The following is a 26,252-nucleotide window of genomic DNA, read 5'->3' on the forward strand; positions in this document are numbered from 1 at the left end:
TTCTAGGATTAGTATATGATATTTCAATCTTCAATATTTTCCTCTTTCAAACTTAATAAACAGGAAAAGAATAAGCAACATTGAAAGTAACAAAAAAAAATTGATAAGTGTTGAGAAAGGTGTCATAATCAACAAATACATGTTTTACAAGGGCCAATTCCTCCTGTTACATGACTGGTCATGCGAGGGCTTACAGGAGAAGAGCTCGATCTGATTTGATTTGAATAAACTACTCATCCTGAGAATTGTTGTGCTTCTACATGAAGTCAGGTATTTTCCACATCTACTAATACCAGGAAAGGGTTGACAGGAGGAAGTGGTTAATAACAGCAGATCTACACAATCTACTATGGACATGAAGAAGAACATTCCTTGCATGCTCCAGCAACGAGGCATCTTTTTCATCTCACCACAAGGGGGATCTACTCTCCGAGCAGGACAGTCTCTTCAAGTCTCCAATTAGCAGGCAGATGTGGTGCCTGTAAGAGTAATCATGCACATATCGGAAAGGATGTAATTAGGCAACTGCTTCTTCTGAAACAAAAGTTCTTTGAAAATGTATTTTGTTATAAAATACTATACCAGCCCATGCAAGCTCTGCTGAGCCCCAAAAAAACCATCATGACTGGGTGCCATGGAATTCAGCTGCCCCTGGAAATACAAACACAATTCAAGGTATCGTAACTCGTTCATAAAAGTGCTTTTGTTGAATATGTACATGGTCAAAACCCAACATGACTTACCAGACCCTGCATGCTCTGTTGATTGACATAGTAACCATCATGAGGCGGCTCCATTAAGTTTAACTGTACCTGCACTCAGCACCAAGTTCAGGCTGTCAAAGTTGAAGTTACAATTCTTTTTACACAATTGTATACTGTCTCTTGGATAAAAAGGCCCAAAACACTACAGACTGTGCTCACCAGTCCTTGCACATTCTGCTGGGTACCATAATATCCGCCAAGGTTAATACCTTCCGAGCTTAGATTTTCCTGCAGAGACAAAACCCAATTTCAATTAACTCTATTGTCCAAGTCGATTGCACAATCCCACAACCTAGTCAACACCATCCTATTGAAATTCAATAATAATAAAACAGAAAGAATGAGTTCTCTTTACACAAAGCGGATCCATTTAACAAATTTTACAGCCATAATCTTGTTACAATCCAATGCACACTATTAACACTATAATATAATGATTGCATGATTACTGTAAGTGAATAGAACAAAGGCCAAACCATTTGCTGCAAGCTATCTGGTGCTTCAACAAGCATGACGTCTGGATCTGATTGTACCTGAACCATAAATAGGCATTGATCATTTCTTTTCCTTTTCTTGTGCACATAATTAGACAATAATATTAGAACATAGGCAGTTCCACCTGGTTGGATTCTAACTCCAGAACTAACCTTTCTTTTCCTGACTGGGTTCTTCTTTTTACTTGATTTGGTAACAAGGCTTCCCTGGTTTTCTTCTTCTGCTTCACGATGAGTCAGAGTATAGGTACTAGATTCTGCTACACTGTTATTGCGGTTATTCACATTCACACAATTCTTCAGAGCTTCTACTAGTGTATGGAGAACAATATTGTAACTCTCTTCAGATAATGATCCCTCTTCGCTCATTTCAACGGCCAATTTGCATAAATCATTGTAGCGCTGCACCCTAGTTTGTGCCCGTTCTGTTCCTAAGCCCATTGGTTGCCTACTCTTTGCGTCTTTTGTCCACCTCTTCAGAATATAAGGAGGTGGTATGCTTGAAAGGCCACAAATTTGGAGAACAATCAATGCATGCCTACAAAGAAAACCTTTATATTCAAACGAATGGCAGAAACAGCACACCTCTGAATTTGTTTGGTTCCATGTGACCAAAAAATGTTCATCCTTTTCACAGTCTTGAACCCGAAACATCACCAATGTTCCATCTTCACTTTCCTTTTTAGGATGGCAGCCAACTACACCTAAAACCTCAACTTGAAATTTCTTGAATATTGCATGAGTATAAACCATTGACATTTGTTTTTCCCAAGGAGAAGGAGATTTTAAGGCAGGCTGTTTGTGGGAAGTATCAAAATCTGCAACGGACTCATCCTCATACCTATTTAGTAGAATTGTTCCATATTGTTTCATGAACTCTTTCATGGTGATTTTCCTATGAATGTATTTATCAAAGAACGCACTCATACTTTCAGAACGCTGTGTAGCAGAAATTCCGGCTAGAAAAGTATCCCCCACGTAGGTAGGCACCCACTTTTTACGATCTTCATACAATGACTGAATCCATTCATCATCTTGAAGTTCGAACCGGGTGACCATTTTCCACCACCTCATATCAAACCGATCATCCGTCCATGATTTGAAAATGCACTTGTTGAATTTTGGCAAAAAATTCTCATGTCGTTTAATCACATGAGAGAGAGTTTCAGGCAATCTTTCTAATATATGCCAAAGGGAAAAGCAGTGACGGGTGTTTGGGAAGACTTCTTCAATGGCCGCCTTCAAGGTTTTGTCCATGTCAGTGACTATAACTTTAGGTGCTTGCCCACCCATTGCTCTAAGCCATGTTTTCATTAACCAAACAAATGTTGATCTAGACTCATCTGCAATAAATGCGCATCCGAGTAAGATTGGCTGACAGTGATGATTCACCCCAACAAAAGGAGCAAATGGCAATTTCTCGTGGTATTTTACATAGAAGGTTTCAAAACAAACAGCATCATTAAAGCTAATATAATCTGCCCTGCTTTTTGCATCAACCCAGAACAAATTTCTCAGACGCTGCTCTTCATTCAAATCTATTGCATAGAAGAAGTTTGCATTCTCCTTCTTGACATTCTTAAAATATTCCAGCACTACTTGTGCATCACCCTCATCAAGAGCCAAATGCCGGCCTTTTTCAAACTGCATATTCATCTCGCTCTTTACAAACCCAAAATTTTGATACCCACCTGACTGTCGAGACATCTCGACATACATCTTTCTTGTTCGTTCACTGACAGCATGCAATATGTCAATGTTGTTCTTTTCAGCTAATTTCACATTCCTGTGAATTCGAAAATGATATGCTAGAGCAGGTAAGAGCTCATGATTATGCTCCTTGACAAATTCATGAATTATCCACTTGCCATCAGCCCTTCTCTTCACATGCATACTGGCTTTGCAATCAGTCTTCTTCACAGTTGATCGCCTACTATTACCACTATCAGACTCTGGTGTAACTCCATATCTAGAACAGGCAAATTTAGCATCAATAAACTCCTTTGATTTCTTTGACCGCCTACTATTCTTTATTGAAGTGGTGAACCCCATAGATTTTGCATATTCCTGATAAAAAGAATATGCTTCCTCGTGTGATCCAAATTCAATACCATCACATAGCTCATAGTTTACATCCCCTTCAAACACAGCGACAGCCCTTTTTGGAGAATCAGCAACCGCAACATCTCTACTGTGCACCACATCCACCACACCAACGATATTTCCACCCACTACATCATCAGCAGGGACATTATCTTGAAGGTCGATCATATCATCAATCATTTTATGATTCCTCTCCGTCATCATAAGAACGCATTCCAGTTAAGGAAAAATATGCAACAAGTTCTTTACAGTGGCACCTGAACACATGAAAGAAAGTTTCCATACATAAATTACGAGTTTCAAACAAAGGACAATCCACATTAACGTATTACAAACGTTTCTAAAAATGATAAAGCTACCATTTTTCCGCTGAAATTCAATAAAATCGGTATAAAAATGATTAAGGTCTATTTGCGGTTTTTATTTTATTATATTTTGGATGGATAGCTAGTGTGATCCACTACTAGAAAATCAATAAATATAAACAAAAATACTGAGGAATAAAGTACGGTTGAATTTTCATATAATTTTAATATGTTAATATTAAAAATAATTTTATTAAAAAAAATATTATGCCAAAAAAAAATTTATAAAAAAACTACCATTAACAAAGTACGGTCGAATGATGTTGTTTCTGGGCATTTCATCAGGCAAAAAATGACTAGAGAAATAGATGGAGAGGGGTTTTTTGAAACAAATAATAGCACTTTGGAAGAAAACATCCAAAGGGACTATACAAGGATAAGATAGCATAAAAAACAAAGACTAGGTCGTAAAGCCTCCCGTAATTTTGCTGACCAAACATGTAAGTTAGGCACAAAGCCGTGCATCATCACAAAAAGGGATGATATTATAAACACAACAACACGAAGGTCCATCATGACCACTGGATTTGAATCCAACGGTTGATGCTGGACGTTGACTCAAACCATCGGTCTTTTGAACTTTCCTTTTACATGATTTTGCATGTCGAGGGATAGTACTCTTCGAGTGTGTTTGGTATTGTGATAGTTGTTGTGGTTATGGTTTGAAAAAAGTTGTTTTATAAAAAATACTTTTAGTTGAGATTGGTTTGAAAAAATAAATGTTTGGTTAAAACTGTGGTTAGAATTGAGGTTGAAGAAAAAGTAATTTTAATGTGTTTGGTTAAGAATGCTTTTGAAATTGAGGTTATAAAATAATTTTAAAAAATATATATTAATATTGATGGTTTAAATTTTATGGATTTAACTATTGCTATTACATCATGGAATAAATCACACTTAAAAAATTACTTTAACAAAAAACTATCTATAATTCCATTACGAACAAAATTCATCCGACAAGAACTACAAAATTATATAAAATATCATTAAGAATAAAATTAAGATTACACTACGAGTAAATTTAATTCACTTTAAACTAATTTAAAAAAAAATTATTGTTCACGTGAATAGCACTAGTGAAATCAATACATTGATAAAAAAAAAAAAACAATTGTTTAGTGAACAGTGGAGGCATGCTCCACTGTTCACTGAACAGTAGAGCTGCCATGCAAAAAGCAGCAATTTGCTGCTTTTTATTTTCTTGCGGCGAGAACACAATACATGGAGGGACCCACGCACAGTAAACAACTTTTTTTTATTTAACCAAACACTGAGTCACTGCGTTTGTGAAGAAACACAACTTCTACCTCGTTGCCAAACAGGACATATACACTTCTGCACACATAGTAACCCCTACTTCGGCAACTACAACAACAATCATCTCCCCATAGATCACACTCTGACCTTCTACAAGGTACATAACAATATGAAGGTACTGTTGGCATACAAAAGTGATGACAATATGGGCCTCGATGACATTTTTCACAACATGGGCATGGGGTGGCGGTGGAAGTGGTGGAGGCAGCTTGAATATCTCAACGCACTTGACAGTTGGACCTCCTTTGTGGTATTTTTTTCATGATCTTTTCAGGATAGTAACACATTACAGTTGTCGTAACCTAATTTTTGACCACTTTATGTTAATTAATATTATTATTTTATTTACTGAAAAGGAAAAAAATGATGAAAAAAAATAATGATAATGAAAAAACAAGTAAAATGAAATAAATGAAGAATGAATTAAAATTTGGGTTAAGGGCAACATGATTGAAAATTTTGGGATTTAATTAAACTTTGGAATTAATCTAATTAAGCTTGGAATTAATTTAATTAATCAAATTAAGGGTTTAATTGGAGAATTGATAAATTTCGAGACTTAATTGAGCTCGGAATTAATTTAATTCATCCAATCAAGGGTTTAATTGGAGAATTGAGAAGTTTTGGGACTTAATTAAACTTGAAATTAATTTAATTCATCCAATCAAGGGTTTAATTGGAGAATTGATAAGTTTTGGGACTTAATTAAGCTTGAAATTAATTTAATTCATCCAATCAAGGGTTTAATTGGAGAATTGATAAGTTTTGAGACTTAATTAAGCTTAGAATTAATTTAATTAATCCAATCAGGGCTTAATTGAAGAATTGATAAGTTTTAGACTTAATTGGACTTTGGATTTAATTAAATTAATGAAATCAGGGATGTAATTGAAAAACTATCAAAGTATAGGGCTGATTCTGGTCAAATTTGCAAGAAATTAAAACCTAAGGACCAATGTGTAAATGGTGTTGAGATTCAAGGTTTCAATTGCAATTTACCCAAGGACTGGACTGGAAACTTTCAAAACATCAAGGACCAAAACGCCATTAACATTAACATTGTTCATCTTCTTCACCCGAAGAAAGAAGAAAACAGAAGCCTTTATTGCGTTAAAATCCATGCAAATGCATGGCATTGTTTGGTTATAAAAACCAGAGAAGGAGAACCGGCACCAGAGGGGGAGAAGAAAGAGCAGAACTGCTAAAAAGAAAAAGGAAACAGAATAGGGGAGGGAGACTGTACAGAGGGGAGCAAAATTTATGTCCATGTTTCTTCTAAAAGAAACAGAGGCGTTCGGCACCATTCTCTGGTAAGCCAGAGAAGGCCACAGAGAAGGAAACGAGTAACTCAGGGGGCACCACCTTCCCCCCTTCCCACCGAACTCACAGACGAGAGAAAAGGCCATGCACGCGGAAAGAAAAATGAAGAAAACAAAGTAATGACAAAATCGGGGAGGGAGAAGAACAGGGGAACTAGGAGGAGAGAGTGAAAGCAGAAGAGGAAATAGAGAGCACGAACCAAACCAAGAAAAACACAGAAAGAGAAGAAAAAAAGACGACGAGCAGGGGAACAAACCGAAACAGAAAAGAAGAAGACGACAGAACAAAGAAAGCTAAAACAGAGGAGAGGAAGCAGTGTTGGTTGAAAAGCCCTTCCACACCACCATCTTCGTTTGCAAGCAGTAGATTCCAGGAACAGACGAAGAAGGAGAAGAGAGGGAGAGACCGGGAGAGAGAGGACTGATAGACAAGAAACCAGGAGGGAGAAGACATCGTCCGGCCAGAGCTAACCGGTCGCCACCTTCATCTTCGCCTTCATCCCGCAGCTGCACCACCCCTGTCGCACCCGACATCGCGGCGGCCCTAAAAATAATAATTCTCTTGAATTATTATGGAAAAAAAACAGATTTCTGGCATCTGGTTCTTTTAGGAAAAATGTCTCATTTGAGGAGTCGCCGCCACCTAGTATTATGGTCACTAGGAACCCTAACTGGTCAACAGAGATTCTATGGTTCGGGATTGGTTACGTAAAAGGGAAGATATTATCACCCCTTAAACGTTCTGCCTAAGGCAAACTGCATTGTTGGTTTTGTCTTAAATTGCTAAATTTTTTATTGGTTTATGTTCTGACGATTTATTCACAATATTCCTGACTCTGGCGTCAATGAATATTCAACTACGGAAAATTCCAACTCTGGCGTTGGTAATTATTACGTAGTAAAAAAAGAAATTAAATCTAGATTTTTTTTGTTTTTTATATAGTAAAAAAAAAATAATTAAATCAGTATTTTTATTCCTGACTCTTGCATCAGTGAATAAATAAATAAATAAATAAATTCATTTTTCATACATGCACATATATTTTTTTTTCAAATTAAAAAAAAATATAACAAATAAAAATAATATAAACTTAGACCTGTATTTATTCCCGACTCTAGCGTCGGTGAATAAACCGGTAAATTTATATTATTTTTTTCTATGGATACACATATTTTTTTCATTTTTTATTTCTAATATATTTATTTATTTATTTATTTTATTATCTATATATATTTTTGGGCCGGGCCCAGTTCAGACCAAAAGAGGCTGGACTGGGCCCAGCCAGCCCGGCCACTAGCCCAAGCCAGTGCCCGGCAGAACTTAATTAATTCTGCATCTAAACTGCACGCGTGAAGCAATTTCACGCGTGCGGCAACTGTGCGAAGGTAATTAAATTATTGGTGCTCAAAGGCACTTGAAGGGAAAAGTGAGTGCTCAGTGGCACTGGTGCTCAAAGGCACTTAAAGGAAAAGCGAGTGCTCAGAGGCATTGGTGCTCAAAGGCACTTGAAGGGAAAAGCGAGTGCTCAGAGGCACTGGTGCTCAAAGGCACTTGAAGGGAAAAGCGAGTGCTCAGAGGCACTGGTGCTCAAAGGCACTTGAAGGGGAAGTGAGTGCTCAAAGGTGCTCGAAAAGGAAGGCGAGTGTTAAAGGCGCTCGAAGAGGAAAGCGAGTGCTCAAAGGCGCTCGAAGAGGAAAACGAGTGCTCAAAGGCGCTCGGAAAGGAAGGCAAGTGCTTAAAGGCACTCGAAGGAGAAAGCGAGGGCTCAGGGGCGCTCGAAAAGAAAGGCAAGTGCTCAAAGGCACTCGAAGGAGATGGAAAAGCACGAAGATTTTTCTAGGTGGCCTAATTCTCATAGGCGGCTTGCCCGAGATGAAAAAATTTTCAACAACAATTTCAATCTTTGGCCATTTCAAGTTGGCCTTCCACTCGATGGATTCCGTTGGAATTTTCTCTAATGAGATTTGCAAAACTCATTGTCCAATGTCTCAAAGTTTAGATGATATGCATGCATCTTTACCTGATTTGAAATATAGGCCCCCATTTCTTCTTAATCTTCTTGTTGCTTGACTGATGAGGACTTGCTACCTCTGATTTAGGTCGTTTTTGTCGCTTGGCTTCTAGCCCACTCGAGTTGGCCCATGTAAGTCTATTTCCAGATTTGTTCCCACAACTCAACCTTTGTGGCGCCCATCGCGACCCACTTATTTGCTGAAGATTTTTGACTCGTTAAATAATTTGAGAGGACTTATTCATTGCCCCTCGTTTCACTGATAAAAACATTCGGTGTCACTTGCTGAAAGGATCAAATTGTCTTTCGTAAACCAAAATGCCCCTTGTCTGGTTGTAGGAAATATTCCTCTCTTTTCTTTTCTAGAAGAGAAAATACAATGTTGCCCCCTTGTACTGGTCATTGCCCCCAAATGTACTTTGCCAGCGACTCAGACAAATAATGGTTTTAAAAGACCATTCTCTCATTTCTCTTTTTGTTCATTTTGGTGAAGGAATATGGGTCTAGAATGAATCTTGAAATCTTGATCCTGCATTTTGAAAACAAAAATTATTTCGATGTGAATCTAAAACAATTTGCTTTTGAAATCTTGCAACTCCTTGGTTATTTTCTTTCTTGGAAAAGAGGGTATTTGCTCTTGTGTTTGGCAATGAGATCTTCAGTGAAAAATACGTCATGAGATGACCTTTTGTTTCAAAGTGAAAGGCTTGAGAAAAAGCTCGAGGTTTTGTATGAGAAAAATTTGTCTCTTTTTGAATCATTCATTTTTTATCAGCATGAATAATAATGAGTAGTTTATTCTTGATGTCATGAATCTTATGAAAAAGTATTCTTTGCATTTGGAGAGCATTGTTTATTGTTCCAGGTTGCTTGCTTGCTTGATTAGAAAGGACTTCTATAGGGACGTAACGTAGGCTGTGGTTTCTGGCTATGAAAGAAAAGGATTCATAAGGCTCAAAGAGTGTTTCAGGGTTTCAAAGACTGAGGATCACTATCAGTAGTTCGACTCTTTATGTCATTCCTATTTCCTTTTGCCGCACTTCTTTGATTTGCTGCTTCTTCTTTTTTATTGCTTTGCTAGGGCATACTCACTTTATCTTGGATGTCACTTTTTCTAGTGATTTGGGCATGCCCCCTAGCATTTGAGTTTCTTGAGCTCTTATGCTTTTTGGGCTTTCTTGTAGCTTTTTCACTTTTCTCATTGAAATTTTCTCTTGCTCCCCAGTGTGGGGTGTGATCTTAGTCGGGATTTTTTCATGAAAGAAAAATTATTCAGGCTCAAAAAGGGATAACAAGGGATGTACTTATTTCAGAATGTGAAAGGAATAACAAAGATGGCCTTTCCTCATTTCAAGCGTAAGCAGTTCAGATCAATAAACTTTGACCTCATCTAGTGTGATGGTTTGGTCTTTGCAAAGATGCATTTCATGGATCATGAGCAACGAGTGTACTACATACCATTATTCATACATTTAAAAACAAATGATTCAAGAGTCATGGGTAAGGGTGTTTATTCATTTATTTTTTCTTTTTTTCTTCTTCTTTTTTTTTTGGTTTATAATTTAGTCACCTCAATGATGGAGTTGCTTGATTCAATTGTCATTCTACAAGTAGAATGTTAAAAATATCATTTTTGAAAGAACATCAAATTATTTTTGAAATCAAAATACCAGATCAATTTTTCAAAACTCCAATAGGAAAATGAATTTTGGTACAAGAGATGAATTACATCTATGAGATCACGTGAGGCTTCAAAGGTGTATTCGTGAGTCCTTATAAGAAAACTCTCTTAAGAAGATAAATAATGATTGGTCGCAAACACAATTGAATGAGAAACTCATTATTTCATTGAAGCTTTGGAAAAGAAGTTTAACAACAAAGAACTTATGCCAACATGAATATTGGCATGATAACACATAAAAAGGCTAAACATTTAGCGATCATTCATTGGAATTTTCAGAAATCTTTCAATCATTCATTCTCCTTGACAAAGGGCATCTCTTCAACAGTTAGTTTCAGTCACATGTAGACTATTCTCGACCTATTATCACCATAGCTTTATCTTCAAAATAGTTGATTTCTGGGAGTCGGTGTGAAGGAATTAGCTATAGGAATGATAAGTGTCTTGGCAACCACCTTCAGTGAAACCGTTCTTCTTAGTCGGGTTAGCAATCTTACCTAACCTAATGGCTTGTTCAATCCTCTCAGCTATAATAACCAGGTCAGTGAAATGTTGTGCAGAGCTTCTAACCAAGTATTCAAAGTACGGAGCTTTAAATGTATTGGAAAATAAACTGATCATCTCTTTTTCCAACATGGGAGGATTAACTTATGCAGCTACCTCGCTCCATCTCTGGGCATATTCTCTTATGGATTCCTTGTTGTTTTTCTCCATAGCTTGCAAGCTTAACCGATCAGGACCCACGTCTATATTGAACTTATATTGCCTCATGAAGGCATCAACTAAGTCCTTCCATTTTTTAACCTTGGTATTGTCCAACCGCATATACCAAGTGAGGGCAGCGTCACTCAAGCTGTCTTGAAAAAAATGAATCAGCAGTTTCTCATCATTAACCACCTCAGCCATTTTGTTGCAGTATGCTTTGAGATGAGTCATAGGGCATTGAGTTCCCGTATATTTGATAAATTCTGGCACTCTAAACTTTTTGGGAATGACAACGTTGGGCACCAAACACATATTGATAGCTTTCACCAGGTCACACAAATGGTTTCCCTCAACTGCCCTTATCCTCTTCTCTAGGGTAGTCCATTTTTCCCAATCCTCTTCTTTCACCATCTTGCCCTTTTGAGATTCTTTCTCGGTGGAATCAGTGGTAGATGAAATTCTTGAAGGGTATGCTGGCTGGAAATGCATAGCTTGTTGAAATTCAGATGACATCTTACTTGCCCTCAGATTATGTGGATTGAAATGAGTTACATGCATATCTTCAGGTTGAGCTATAAGTGTTCCTTTTCTGGATTTATCTCTCAAGGCTTGCTCGAGTAGACTAGTAAGCCTTACGACTTCTTCTTTAAGCTTATCCACCTCTTTTTGATGTTGGGCTTCCAACTGGGCTCTTTCTTCGTTTTCCATTTGTCTTTTTCTCGAACGAGTATTATAAATGAGTTTCAATGGGGGACCTATATTTCAACCTACTAAATGTAAATCATGCAATCATGCAAAAATGCTAAAGTAATAATAAAAAAATGCGTATGAAATGTGAACTTGCCCTTCACGGGGTGACAACCTAATTGGAAGATCCTAATTACTGAGTGCATCAAGGGGTTGGTCATTATCTAGTTTCAAAGGGTCTCTCGTATGCTCAGTGATCGTCCATGAAAGGTCGATATGAGGCTTACAAGTAGTGTGAAGATAGAGGCCCTGAGTAATATCAGTTTGACATATCAACCACTTCCAAGTAAACAATCAAGCGAGAGTTGGATGGTTTCACGAGTCTTACCCAGGCTAAGGCCATTGGGGTACCGTTACTTTCCCACTTATCCTAGGTTGCAAAGTGTGTGCTCTCAAAGTGATGCATGGCAACATAAGCAAGGATGCATGCTAAAGCAGTAAATGCAGGAAAAATAAACAAATAAACACAACAAAAAACAAACAAATAAATAAAAAAATAGCAATAATAAGACAAAAGACAAAGCTTAATCCTAAGTCCCCAGTGGAGTCGCCATTCTGTCGCACCCGACATCGCGGCGGCCCTAAAAATAATAATTCTCTTGAATTATTATGGAAAAAGAACAGATTTCTGGCATCCGGTTCTTTTAGGAAAAATGTCTCGTTTGAGGAGTCGCCACCTAGTATTATGGTCACTAGGAACCCTAACTGGTCAACAGAGATTCTATGGTTCGGGATTGGTTACGTAAAAGGGAAGATATTATCACCCCTTAAACGTTCTGCCTAAGGTAAACTGCATTGTTGGTTTTGTCTTAAATTGCTAAATTTTTTATTGGTTTATGTTCTGACGATTTATTCACAATATTCCTGACTTTGGCGTCAATGAATATTCAACTACGGAAAATTCCAACTCTGGCGTTGGTAATTATTAAGTAGTAAAAAAAGAAATTAAATCTAGATTTTTTTTGTTTTTTATGTAGTAAAAAAATAATAATAATTAAATCAGTATTTTTATTCCTACTCTGGCGTCAGTGAATAAATAAATAAATAAATAAATTCATTTTTCATACATGCACATATATATTTTTTTTCAAATTAAAAAAAAACAAAATATAACAAATAAAAATAATATAAACTTAGACCTGTATTTATTCCCGACTCTAGCGTCGGTGAATAAACTGGTAAATTTATATTATTTTTTTTCTATGGATACACATATTTTTTTTCATTTTTTATTTCTAATATTTTTATTTATTTATTTATTTTATTATCTATATATATTTTTGGGCCGGGCCCAGTTCAGCCCAAAAGAGGCTGGACTGGGCCCAGCCAGCCCGGCCAGTGGCCCGGCAGAACTTAATTAATTCTGCATCTAAACTGCACGCGTGAAGCAATTTCACGCGTGCAGCAACTGTGCGAAGGTAATTAAATTACCTTCGTACAGTTCTTTCATTATGTTCAAATTCAAACGAGAATGAAGAGAAGAATGGGAATGGCTTACCTGCTTCTGGAAATCGTGAAGTGGCTTGCAGCACAGTGATTTCGTGCTCGTCTACGTATGGCTGTCCCCTTCTGTTTTCCTTTTGCTTTGGTGATGATGAAGATCACGACTGACTTCTTGGGTTCTTTCTGTGCAGGGGGCGATTGAGAAGACAGTGATGATAACGTTGGTTTTCTGGGCTTTTACACTTGCGTTTTCTCTGTTTTGTTTTTGGCTGTGGTGTTTTCTTTCTCTCGGTATTGCTGGGTTTCTTCCCTCTGTCTCACTCTGTCTCTGCTGGGTTTATTCCCTCTGTTTTTCTTCCCCCTCGCGAGGTCTCCTTCGCTCAGCTTTTATAGAGCCAGCGGCAGCCTTGGTGGTGGAAACGGCTGCCCTCCTAAATGCTCTGTAACCGGCGCCTTCAATGAAGAAACGTCAGCGCCAACGGACGAAACGCCTCTGCCTTTAATTGCAGAGTCGTTGCAGAGACGGTGAACAGTTGCAGAGTAAAAGAGAAAACGATGTCGTTTTGCTGGTTGCGAATTTGGTCCTTGCAATTCTTCTAATTTGCAATCAAACCCCTGATTAAAATGTAATTGGATCCTTACATTTCTGCGCCATTTCCAAGTTGGTCCTTGGATTTTAATTTTCTCAATTTGGACCCCAATTAAACCTCAAACTTTGATATTTCTTCAATTAAGTCCCTGATTGGATTAATTAAATTAATTTCAAGCTTAATTAAGTCCAAAAACATATCAATTCTCCAATTAAACCCTTAATTGGATTAATTAAATTAATTTCAAGCTTAATTAAGTCTCAAAACTTATTAATTCTCCCATTAAATCCTTGATTGGATGAATTAAATTAATTTCAAGCTTAATTAAGTCTAAAAATTTATCAATTCTCCAATAAAACCCTTAATTGGATTAAATAAATTAATTCCAAGCTTAATTAAATTAATTCCAAAGTTTAATTAAACCCCAAAACTTTCATTCATATTGCCCTTAACCCAAAATTTAATTCATGCTTCATTTATTTCATTTTACTTGTTTTTTCATCATCATTATTATTTTTTCAAAAAAAATTTGTTATCCTTTTCAATAAATAAAATAATAATAATAATAAAAATAAAATGGTCAAAAATTGGGTTATGACAACCCCAGCAGCTCTTCCACACCGTGAACATCCAGCAGTCCTCCATTGAAGCAGTCGTGTCCCTCAGCCTTGCCAGGTAAGTTCTTCAGTTTTCCTTCTTTTGGTAAATTAATTACCCTGCTACTGTTACATGCATGCGTGAGTGATTCACGCATGCATGCAACAGTAGCAGTGTGACCAGTGACCCAACCCTTTTTTGAGACCATGCAACATAAATAAAAAATAAAAAATGAAAAAATAGAAAAAATGTGTGTATGCATGAATAAAAATAATATAAATTTATTGGTTTATTCACTGACGCTAGAGTCAAGAATAAAATAATGGTTTAAATTTATATTATTTGTATTCGTTATAGTTTATTTTATTTAGCCAAAAAAATAAAAAAAAATATATGCATGCTTAAATATAAATTTATTTTATTAGTTTATTCACTAGCGGTAGAGTCAGGAATAAAAAATATTGATCTAAATTTATTTTATAGCTACGTAATAGTTACCAACACCAGAGTTGGAATTATCCGTAGTTAAATATTCACTAGTGCTAAAGTCAGGAATATTGTAAGTAAACCATCATAGCATAAACCAATAAATATTTAGCAATTTAAGACAAAACCAGCAATGCAGTCTGCCTCAGGCAGAACGTTTGTTGAGATATTTAGCATAAACCCTTGGTACTATGATATCAAGAATTTCATCCAAAACCATATCCCATGATTTAAATTTGTTGAGATATCAAGGATTTTTATCTTGGTGGGGAAACTTTGTATAAGAAATCATCTGACAGAACTTTGTTGAGATATTTGGATGACGTGGAGGCAAAAGGTGGTAAAGAAATTTATGGAAAGAGATTTGATCTGTTGATATGGTCCACTAGAAAATATTATAACTAATAATGGCCAGAACTTCAATAGCAAGATGATAATAGAACTCTATGCTAAATGAAAAATCAAGCATTCCAATTCCTTGTCATATATGTCAAAGATGAATGGTGCGGTAGAAGCTGCTAATAAGAATGTCAAAAAGATTAGTCAGAAGATGGTGGTTGTCGTGGGGGGTCGCGAAGTCGTCTGGCGACGACGGAGGCTCTTTGTCGTGCCTCTTGATGTAAGGTGTGTGTTGTGAATTGGGAAGGGTTTTTGGATTTAATCATAAAATTATGATTAATTTTTAGGAACCTAGTATTATGGTCACTAGGAACCTATGGTCTGCGAGAGTCCGAGTAAGGGACTGGTTGTGCAAGGGAAAGACGCATCACCCCCGGTGCACCCTACCTAAGGTAAGCTGCATTGTTGTTTGATCGCTTTTTTGTTGGTCTTTATAAGGCTCAAGGTAGATTTCTCTTCATAAGAGAGTCTCTACCTAATTGGGTTAAATCCTAATCGTTCTAAAGTCTGAATTTTAGTATCGCATTTATTTACACCTTGTATCTTTAATACATGAGGGTGTACTTTATCGTGTAATTTTACACCCCTCAAATATTAAAGTCTACATCCAGGCCCTAATTTTTTTTTGACATGTTGGCCAAATCCTAATGGATAATCATAAACCGGTTATAATATCCATTTTTGGATTTAAAAAAAAAAACATGAAAAAGATGCAATTTTTTTTTTATGAAAAATATGCTTGGAAAAATTTTAGAATTTGGCCGTATGCAACAAAATATTTTTTCTTTTTGAAAATGTTTTGAACTTTTTTTTGAAATATTTAGGAAAAAAACTGCGTATTTTAATACCGGATTTGTATTTTATAATGTAAATATACAACCCGATATTATGCAAAATTAGTTAAAAACTACGTGAGAAAATCACATTTTTTTTAAATGATTGTTTTCAAAAATTTTGGATTAAAAAAAAAAAGAGTATAGTGCATTGCATGAACAGTGGACGTGAATTATAATTCAAGTCCACTGTTCACTTATGAACAGGGGAACGTGAACAGGGGAACGTGAATTAGAATTCACGTTCCCCTGTTCAAAACAGCGGAACTTCCATGGGGAAGACGAAGAACCAGGGTAAGGGTGGCAAATCACCTCGCGTGGCGGTGATGGCTGGCTGGCGGGGGAGGAAGACCTGAAGCCGGCGGTGGAAACGACGGTGGAGTTAGCTGCCTGAGTTGGCCAAAGCGGCTGCAGTTGGAAGAGGAAGAAATCTGCAGAGGGGAGAGAGACGCTTATGGTGGCTGGCCGGTGGTCTTGGCAACACGTGGTGGTTCTATTTGCTCAGGGCAGAGCTGGAGGAAGAGATGTTAATGGCGTCGGTTTCCTGTGGCGGAGGAAGAAAGAAGAAGCAGAAAAATAAAATCTGCAGTGGGGAGGCTGGTTTTTTGGCTTACTTTAGACCCGATTTTCTCCTCTCTCATGCCATAAAATCCGCCTCTATTTATAGGCGGTGGAAGAGGGAAATCTTGTCTACGTTGAGGAAAAATTTCAAACATTGATTCAGTTGGGAAGGATCCCAACCGTTGGCCCAAAGTAGGCATCCTGAGATGCCAATTCTGCAGAAAAAGCTACCTGAGGGGGCATGTTTAGGCCGGCGCCGGCGCCGATTTAATGTCATTCAGACTGAAAGCTTCACATGGGGATGTAGAGTGACAGTAGAGGATAATTTTCGTGCAAGTTTGGTTAAATGTGCTGGTTGTTTGGTGCATTAAATGCACCTGTAAAATAGGCTACCGAACCAGCTTTAACCGCGAAAAAAACTGCGTCTTTTTTTTTTTTTATGTAAAACGGCGCCGTTTTGGACTGAATTAGGAATTCTTACTGAATTTCAATTTAGTCCTTTTTCTTTTAATTTCTTTCAATTGAACCCCTAATTGACCCTGAACTTTTGATTTAATGCAATTAAGCCCCTTCTTAACTTCAATTGGAACCTCGAAGTTACGCGCGTTTTACAATATGGTCCTTGGTCTTGGAATTTGTCAATTTAACCCCTAATTGACCATTAAACTTTCAATTTCGTCAATTTAGCCCCCGGTTTGTGTCAATTAAGCCCCTAAAGTGTGGCGTCTCTTGTAGATTGGTCCCTGGATGCGAATTTTATAAATTTAACCCCTAATTGACCCCAAAAATTCAATTTCTTGCAATTTTACCCCTAATCTCAACAAATTAACTTGGAAAAAATTAAATTTGGTCTCTTAAAATTCCAATCTTCTCAATTAAGCCCAAATTAAGCTCCCAAACTTAAGTTTTCACCGATTAAGCCCCAAATAAAATTAATTTGACACATTTAAAGTATAATTAAGTCCTTACACTTAATTAAATCCTTCAATTGGACCCAAATTAATTCTTAAACATAATTAAAATTTAATTTGGCCCATGATTAAATCAAATTGGCCTATTAAAAATTTAATTATATCATTGGACTTAATTTTTCACTAATTAAGCCCCAAATAAAATTAATTTGACCCATTTAAAGTATAATTAAGTCCTTGCAGTTAATTAAATCCTTTAATTGAACCAAAATTACTTCTCAAACATAATTAAAATTTAATTTGGCCCATGATTAAATCAAATTGGCCTATTAAAAATTTAATTATGTTCTTGGACTTAATGTTTATGCAAATTTGTCCAATAATCATTTAATTTGACCTTGAATTTGCATTGTTTCCTCCATTTTTTGGCTTAAAGGGGTACAATTAGGCCTTGAATTTTCCTCAAAAATTACAGCTTGATTTCCCAGCCTACTTTCTCCACGTTGTCAGGCTTTATTTTCTTTTTTGTTTTTTATTTTGAAAAACAAATTGATTTTTGGGGAATAACCCAGAATTGGGTTATGACAGTGGTCACCTATAAGGATTGACATAAGATGTTGCCATTTGCTCTTCATGCATAGCATAACGCAATCTGAACTTCAACAGGAGCCACCCCGTACACTTTGGTATATGGAATAGAGGTGATGATGCCTTTAGAAGTGGAAACCCTCTCATTAAGAGTATTGGTAGACCCTGAGTTTAGAAGAGGTGGAATGGGTAAAAGTTAGATATGAATTGTTGAATCTGATAAGTGAAAAGAGGATAGTTGCAATCTGTCATCATCAAAGATGGCCAAACCATACAACAAGAAGGTTTGACCTCGAGGATTCCACGAAGGAGATCTTGTACTGAAGAAAATATTACCTTTTACCAGGAGAATATTAGAGTAAATGGGCACCAAATAATAAGGGCCCTTTGGTGGTAAAGAAAGCGTTCTCGGGAGGAGCTTTATTGTTATCTAGAATGGATGGAGGAGATCTAGTTAAACCTATAAATGCTAACTCTATAAGGAAATATTATGCTTCCCAGTCAATAAAATAAAGTTTGGCCATGAATTCTATTTGTAAAGAACCTCTTTTTTTATAAAACGTATGATCTCATAGCATTTGAAATCTTTTACTTAAAAGAACTGTTTTTTACACATGACTAAGAAGATGACTCCATCAATTGGAGAGAACCAAATCAAATATAAACTTGACATATTTTTACACACTACACTGGGGGCAAGAAGTACACAAAGTGCATACAGGGGTCCATAGTGAACCAAAGCCCAAAAGGGTATCATCATAAAAACTTCTAAAAAAGCATCTTTTATGAGAATTGCTAATTGCATTGAAAGTTTTAGTTTTCATGAACAAAACCAAATCTTTTGAGTTTTCCTTTTAAAATATAATAAAAGAAAATACTCAATGGAGCAAGAAAAAGGCCCTATAAGGAACCAAAGATCTCTTCACCTAGAGGATAGGAAGTATAGCGCGTGGAGCATATTCCATTTCAAAAGGACGAGTCGGACAAACAAATGGAAACAGAAGCTCAATAAGTCTACACAGAAAGGGGGACCTATGTTTCCAAAATAGGTAACAAAAAATATGCATGATATATTGTGATATCACTAACCTGGCAGGAGAAAGTGTGACAAAAGCCAAAATAGTTCCAAGTTTTTGGGAAAACCGTTGAGGTAAAAAATCTCATGTCAATAGAACTACGGAAAAGGATAAGAATTGTGAACCAACACTGCTTCATTTCATCAAGGTAAGATGTTTTCTTTTGAAGTTTGAGATGGGCATGTCACCCAATATTAAGACCATTTCTTAGAAAAACATGGAGTTTTCTAAGAATTTTAAGATGGGTCGATCACTTGATATTGAGACCGTTTCTTAGAAAAGCGTGGAGTTTTCTAAGAATTTTAAGATTGGTAGGTCACCCGATATTGAGACCATTTCTTAGAAAAAGCATGGAGTTTCTAAAAATTTTAAGAGGGGCCGGTTACCTGATATTGAAACCGTTTCTTAGAAAAGCATGGAGTTTTCTAAGAATTTTAAGATGGGTTGATCACCTGATTTTGAGACCATTTCTTAGAAAAGCATGGAGTTTTCTAAAAAATTTAATATGGGCAGGTCCCTCGATATTGAGACCATTCCTTAGGAAAACGAGTTTTCTAAGAATTTTAAGTTTTCTAAGAATTTTTGGAGGGGCCTGTCACCCGATATTAAGACCATTTGGCTGGTCACCTGATATTGAAACCGTTTCTTAGAAAAGCGTTGAGTTTTCTAAGAATTTTAAAAGGGGCCGGTCCCCTGATATTAAGATTGTTTCTTCAGAAAGCGTAGAGTTTTCTAAGAATCTTACAATAGGCAGGTCACCTGATAGGGAGACTATTTTTTTAGGAAAAATAGCGAGATTTAGGAGGATCAGATAGTTTATCTTTACAACACTTACTATGCGAAGCGCTTGACAAGTTTTGCTTCGTAAGCATTATAAAGAGGGGGCATCTATTGTTACTCAATTTTGGACCCCACGTATTAGAGACGGTGTATAACTCTTTTGAACAGAGTGTAGGAGTTTAGCTCATGTTTGCCAGAAGATTGACAAAAGCACTGAAAGAAATATTTTTTTTCGAAACCTTGTTTGAGTTGTTTTTTGCTATTTTTATCCTTCTCCTTTGCTACCAAAATCATAAGGTTTTTTTAGGTTGATCAGGAGTCTTCATAATGCTAAAGTCATTCCTTTTTTATCTGGTCTTTAAGGTTGAACAAATCCCTCAGGATTTGCATTAAAAAAAATGGTTTTGCTGCTGTCGTAATTTTTTGTTCCAACTTAGGCTCTGATTCTAACTTGGTTTCGTACAATATATGACCATCCTAGGTATATTTTGTCACTCATGATATGTTGAAAAATTGACATACACCTTTATTAGGTCCTAGGGATCATTGTTCTTAGGGCAGATTTTCAGTCAGATTTGGATGCTCAGCATTGTCAGATCAAGAACCTTTTTGACCAACTAGATTACTACTAGATTCTGTTCTCTAAAATGATTTTATTTCACTTTGACTCCTTCATCAAAGTTGTAGTCCTAGACACATAGATAAATTTGAGCTTTTCAATCACTTGATTTCGATATCAGAGGCTTAAGATGTTCCTGTTTGAATACCTAACGTGAAGGAAGAGAATTCTGCCGCGAGAAGGATATTGACCCAAGTCTGCACTAAAAAAACTATATTTTTGGCCTAGTTTTTGTGATTTTTGCTCTTAGTTCATACTCTCAGTCATATCAGGATTCTCAGTGTCATAACCCAATTTTTGACCATTTTGTTTTTAATTATTATTATTATTTTATTTACTAAAAAGGATTAAAAAAATGATGATGAAAAAATAATAATGATGAAAAAACAAGTAAAATGAAATAAATGAAGAATGAATTAAAATTTGGGTTAAGGGCAACATGATTGGAAGTTTAAAGATTTAATTAAATTTTTGACTTGTTTTAATTAATCAAATCAAGGGAATTAATAAATTTTGAGACTTAATTAAGCTTGGAATTAATTTAATTAATCCAATCAAGGATTTAATTGGAGAATTAATAAGTTTTGAGACTTAATTAAGCTTGGAATTAATTTAATTAATCCAATCAAGGGTTTAATTGGAGAATTAATAAGTTTTAAGACTTAATTGAGCTTGGAATTGATTTAATGAATCCAATTAAGGGTTTAGTTGGAGAATTGATAAGTTTTTAGACTTAATTGGACTTTGGATTTAATTGAATTAATGAAATCAGGGACTTAATTGAAGAAATAGCAATGTTTGGGGTTAATTGAGGGCACGATTGCAACAAATTAAAATCCAAGGACCAATGTGTAAATGGCGCTGAGATGCAGGGGTGCAATTACAATTTACCCAAGGACTGTACTGAAAAAATTCAAATGTCGAGGATCAAAACGCAAATTGCCATTAACATCAGCACTGTTCATCTTCTTCACCTGAAAACAAGAAGAAAACGCATGCCTTTATTGCATTAAAATCCATGCAACCGCATGGCATTCTCTGGTTATAAAAACCAGAGAATGAGAATCGGCACGAAGGAGAAAAAGGCAGAGAGGGAGACTGGAAAGGACACGGAAAAAACCAGACTTTGCTTCCTCTGTTTCTACTCAAGGAAACAGAGGAGACCCAAGAAGAAAAAGAGCAGAACCGAAAGAGAGGGAGAGGCTAAAAATCCCAGAAGAAAAAACCCAGTAGACAGGGGGGGAAGAACTGGAAAAAGAGAGCAGAACTGAGAGCAGGGGAGAGCATGAATGCAAACAGAGAGGGGACCTAAAAATGGAGAAATAGGGAGAGGGCGAAAGGATAGCAGGCCTGCTTTGTCTTTGTTCTCAAGACGCAAGTGAAGTGTAGGGAAACTGCAAAGGCTGGTCAGCCTAATTAATCATCTCCAGACACACACTCCAAACCATCAGAGAAAGTAACACCGGGAACACTACAAAATGCAAGGACAGAGAAGAACTAAGAAAAACAGAAGCACAGGGACAGAGAAGAACTAAGAAAAACAGAAGCACAGAGATAGAGAGAATAAGAAATAAACACGGAAGAGACAGAGCAGAGAGGAGTTAGCGTCGGCCAGCCAGAGCCCCACCATCGTCTTCTTCGGTCTCCAGCGCCAGGTAAGCAAACCTTTGCTTCTTGTCGTTTGTTAATTTAATTAGCATTGGCTCTGTGCAAGTGAATTTTAATTCACTTGCACACGGGAGCTCACGCTGGCGCCTGGTCACTGGCTTGGGCCAGTGACCAGGCTGGGCTGGGCTGGGTCAGCCCAGCCCATGTGGGCTGAGCTAGGCCCAGCCCCCAAAAAAACATGTGCTGGGCTGGGCTAGGCCCGGCCCAAAAAAAAAAAAATAAAAAAAAATAGAAAGCAGAAAAATAAAAAATAAAAAATGTCTATGCATGAATAAAAATAATGTAAATTTATTGGTTTATTCACTGACGCCAGAGTCAGGAATAAAAATACCAGTTTAAATTTATATTATTTTTATTCATTGTATTTTTATTTTGTTTAGCTAGAAAAATAAAAAAAATGTGTGCATGCGTAAAAATAAATTCATTTTTATTTATTTATTCACTGGTGTTAGAGTAGGGAATAAAAAAAATATATTGATCTAATTTTTGTCGTAGCTACGAATTTTTACCAACGCCAGAGTTGGAATTATTCGAGCTTGAATATTCACTGGCGTCAGAGTCAGGAATATTATAAACAAATCATCACAACATAAATTAATAAATATTTAGCAATTTAAGACAAAACCAACAATGCAGTCTGCCTTAGGCAGAACGTTTAAGGGGTGATAATATCTTCCCTTTTACGTAACCAATCCCGAGCCATAGAATCTCTGTTGACCAGTTAGGGTTCCTAGTGACCATAATACTAGGTGGCGACTCCTCAAACAAGACTTTTTTCCTAAAAGAACCGGATGCCAGATATCTGTTCTTTTTCCTATAATTCGAGAGAATAATTTTTAGGGCCGCCGAGATGTCGGGTGCGACACTCAGCATTCGTCAGTTTTTGAGTTAGACCCGGAGATCCCTTTCGACCAACCAAATTATTGCTAGATTCTGTTCTGTAAAAAGATTTTATCTCACTTCGACTCCTTCATCAAAGTTTTAGTCCCAGACACGTAGATGAATTTGGGTTTTTGAATCACTTGATTTTGATATCAGAAGCTCAATATATTTCCATTTGAATATCTAACGTGAGGGTAGAAAATTCTACCGCGGGAAGGATATAGCCTAAGTTCGCGGGACTAATTCGGAGGATTTTTTTTTTTACCAAGGAATGAATCGAAAAGTGTTAAAATGAGGGATTGAATTAAAGAAGGATATTGAAAGCTGGAGAGGGGGGGTTGGATCATCATAAATGACAGGATTTTTACCACACCGAATAAGGAAAATAAGACTTTGTAGTTGCACCCTCCATCTGATTTCTTTCCTTTTTTCTCTGTTGTTTTTCCTTTATCATCACGCCTGATTTTAGGAGCTGAAGACCACGTTTTTGTTGCCTCATTTCAAAGGGAGTAGCTGGCCCTATGGAAGGAAAGAAAAGAGCCACACCATCCTCTAAAACTAGAAAGAAATCAAACGTAAATCACCAACACAAAATCAGAATATTGCAGTTTCCTTTTTGCATTTTTTTTTACTGCAAATCAGTAGGGATTTGCATCCTAGGATTAATGCATTGAATACTTCCTAAATAGAGACATATTTAGACTATATATATGCCATTTTAATGACCTAACGGGGGCAGCAGAAAGATAGCAGAAAAATATAAAAAAAGAGCAGCAAAGGAAGATAAGAGAAAAAACGGAGAGAGAAAATGAAAAAAGAACACAGCAAAAGAAAGAAGAAAAACACGAGAGGCAGGGAGTTAGTAAGAAACGCAGGTAACAGGGGAACAAAGGGGTTTCGTTCTTTGATCCATATAGCCTTTGGTCCCCATACATCCTTCCGTCACTGTGAAAGAAACAAAAGAGAGGAGAAAGGAGAGGCAGGCGACGGGGAAAACTAGTAAAAGCAAGAGAAGAAGAACGTTCAATTCACCAGCACATCAGCTTCAGTATCCTTGTTTCTTTCGTCATCTACCAGTTAGATAAGGAGGCACACGTGAGTTGTCTTTCGTCATTATTAGTTGCAAAAGGATCTGCAGGAAAATATTTAAAACAGACGAACACCGGATCAACCATTCAACATCGCTGCAGCTTCTTCACTTTTGTTCCCAGGTCTGTCTGTTTTTTTTTTCTTCACCCCGCAGCATGCATTTTTCTGTTTTGAGTTTGCACTGTTCAAGTGAATTAATTCACTTGAACAATATTCGCTAGCCTTCTTGAGCTATAAACTGCGCCCCTTTTTTTGTGTCCAGCCGGGTCACTTGTTTGGGCAAGTGACCCCGCCGGACTTACTTACTTTTTAAAAAAATAAAAACAAAGAGATGATATTATAAAAACTCAAAACAGCAGCAGCATCATCACAAAAGGGATGATATTATAAACACAACAACAGTACTAAGGTCCATCATGACCACTGGATTTGCATCCAACGGTTGATGTTGGGCGATGACTCTACAGGTCATGAAAGAAAAGAATCCAAGGAAAGCCATGGACCGATCCATTATCTATGTTGGGTTATCTAGTAAGGTACCTTATGCAGTTTATTCCAGCTACCACTTTGTCGTGGGTAGATATTATTTATTTTAGTAGAAAAAATAAATATATAGTTTTTTTATTATATTTTTAATGTAAGAAATTCTGATTATAAATAAATAAATAAAACTATGTATACATTCAATTAAATAAATTGAGAATTATTTGTACTAATAAAAAAAACATCCTTAACAATAACTAAAGACTGGACTTGAAAAATTAAAAGATAGATGTAGATTAAAATATTTAATCTAGTAGTATGAACCATCTACCTGGTTGTGTTTTGATAACTTTGTTCATTAGACTTAATCTTCTATTTAATTAAATAATAATAGAAAATAACACACATTAAACTAATTAAATAAAATAAAAATTATACAGTATTGCATAAATTATATATAAAAAAATATTATCATTTTATGGAAAAAACCAACTAAAAACTAAATAATTAAGTTAATTGCGGTTGATTTTTTTTTATTATTAAAGTGTGTCGTTTTATTATTTAAAACAATGATGTTAACCCGTTAAGCTTTAATGGCAATTTACCAAGTAAATCAAATAATTAAAAATTTAGTAATCATTACAATTTTATTTTTTTTAACTTGAAACTTAACCGGGTTAATCTTTTAAGTCACAAATTTTATGAATCAACCAACAAGGTATAATTAACAACTATTACTACTGTACAAGTCAATGGAGATTTCCATATCCCCTTCAAAATTTCCATCGCTTCCTTCCATTTTCATTGACAGCTCGCTAGCCTATCCCATGGTAGCATTCTTCTGCTGTCACCCCTACCAATTAATTAATGTGTAAAGGAGGGTAGAATAGAAACGAGTCAAACAAAGTAAACCAATGATAATATATCTCCAGATTAAGAGAGCTTTACATGGCTTCATATAAAACTACGTATACATCATGAAAAGGAAGTTGATAAAGGGATTATAAATTCTTCTCTCCAAGTACGTACAATCCTAATTTATAGAATATATAATAATCCAAATTTCATCATCTCGTTTGGATCATGAGGCATGGCTGAGCTTGCACCATTTTTTCCAGGAAACAAGCATGCTCACGTTTACACCACAGAAGCAATCAAACGATCAAGGATTGAAGAAATCAATTGAAAGTGAAAGAAACGGAGGTGCACGCACCACCACCGTCACCATCACCACCATCACCGTCACTTTGAAAAATGGAAGCTTTTGCTTTTATTTGCAATAATTGTAACTACGTACGTGACCCGATAATAATATTTATACATCTCACCAACCTTGTTGACCTTATTGTTTAATCACAGAGGATGGTCTCTCTGCGTAAAATATTATAAATTATATGAGTTTATTCATAAGGTTTTATGGAATGAAAAATATATTATCAATTAATAAACAAAATTTGCACGGGGATAATACCATAGCCAGATAGCCAGTCTTTAGACGTACCGCGAAACATGTTGCTTACTGACTGTGTCTACCGGGAAGCAAATTGAAACCCCAACTTGAATTTTTTTCGTGATTGGCTTGAAGATTAATTCAAGATAGTGAAAAGAGTTTCTCCTTGAAGACTTTGTTTGAAAAATGATTAAGATCTATTCGGGGGTTTTATTTTATTATATTTTGGATGGATAGGTAGTTTGGCCCTTTTTAATGGAGTTATAGAAGTGAGGTACTTTGAGTTTTTA

At 36.2% G+C, this 26,252-nt stretch overlaps 2 protein-coding genes across 2 annotated transcripts in view; both read right to left on the reverse strand.

Annotated features, from left to right (window-relative positions):
• Positions 1–93: 93 nt before the first annotated feature.
• The window catches only part of LOC118052894 (protein FAR-RED IMPAIRED RESPONSE 1), a 58,941-nt gene continuing 32,782 nt past the window's right edge, over positions 94–26,252 (reverse strand). The window contains exon 9 of the transcript XR_004688275.2: positions 94–479. The gene's annotated coding sequence lies outside the window, so the exon portion shown is untranslated. The remainder of the gene's footprint in view (positions 480–26,252) is intronic.
• The window catches only part of LOC118052895 (protein FAR-RED IMPAIRED RESPONSE 1), a 58,510-nt gene continuing 32,782 nt past the window's right edge, over positions 525–26,252 (reverse strand). Inside the window, exons 2-6 of the mRNA XM_035063983.2 lie at positions 1,412–3,618; positions 1,241–1,297; positions 924–992; positions 744–812; positions 525–651 (exon numbers count right to left, since the gene is read on the reverse strand). Of these exons, the coding sequence (XP_034919874.1) occupies positions 577–651; positions 744–812; positions 924–992; positions 1,241–1,297; positions 1,412–3,565 (2,424 nt within the window). The 5' untranslated portion in view covers positions 3,566–3,618 and the 3' untranslated portion in view covers positions 525–576. The remainder of the gene's footprint in view (positions 652–743; positions 813–923; positions 993–1,240; positions 1,298–1,411; positions 3,619–26,252) is intronic.

Source organism: Populus alba, chromosome 6 (genome assembly GCF_005239225.2).
Source record: "Populus alba chromosome 6, ASM523922v2, whole genome shotgun sequence".
NCBI classification, from domain to species: domain Eukaryota; kingdom Viridiplantae; phylum Streptophyta; class Magnoliopsida; order Malpighiales; family Salicaceae; genus Populus; species Populus alba.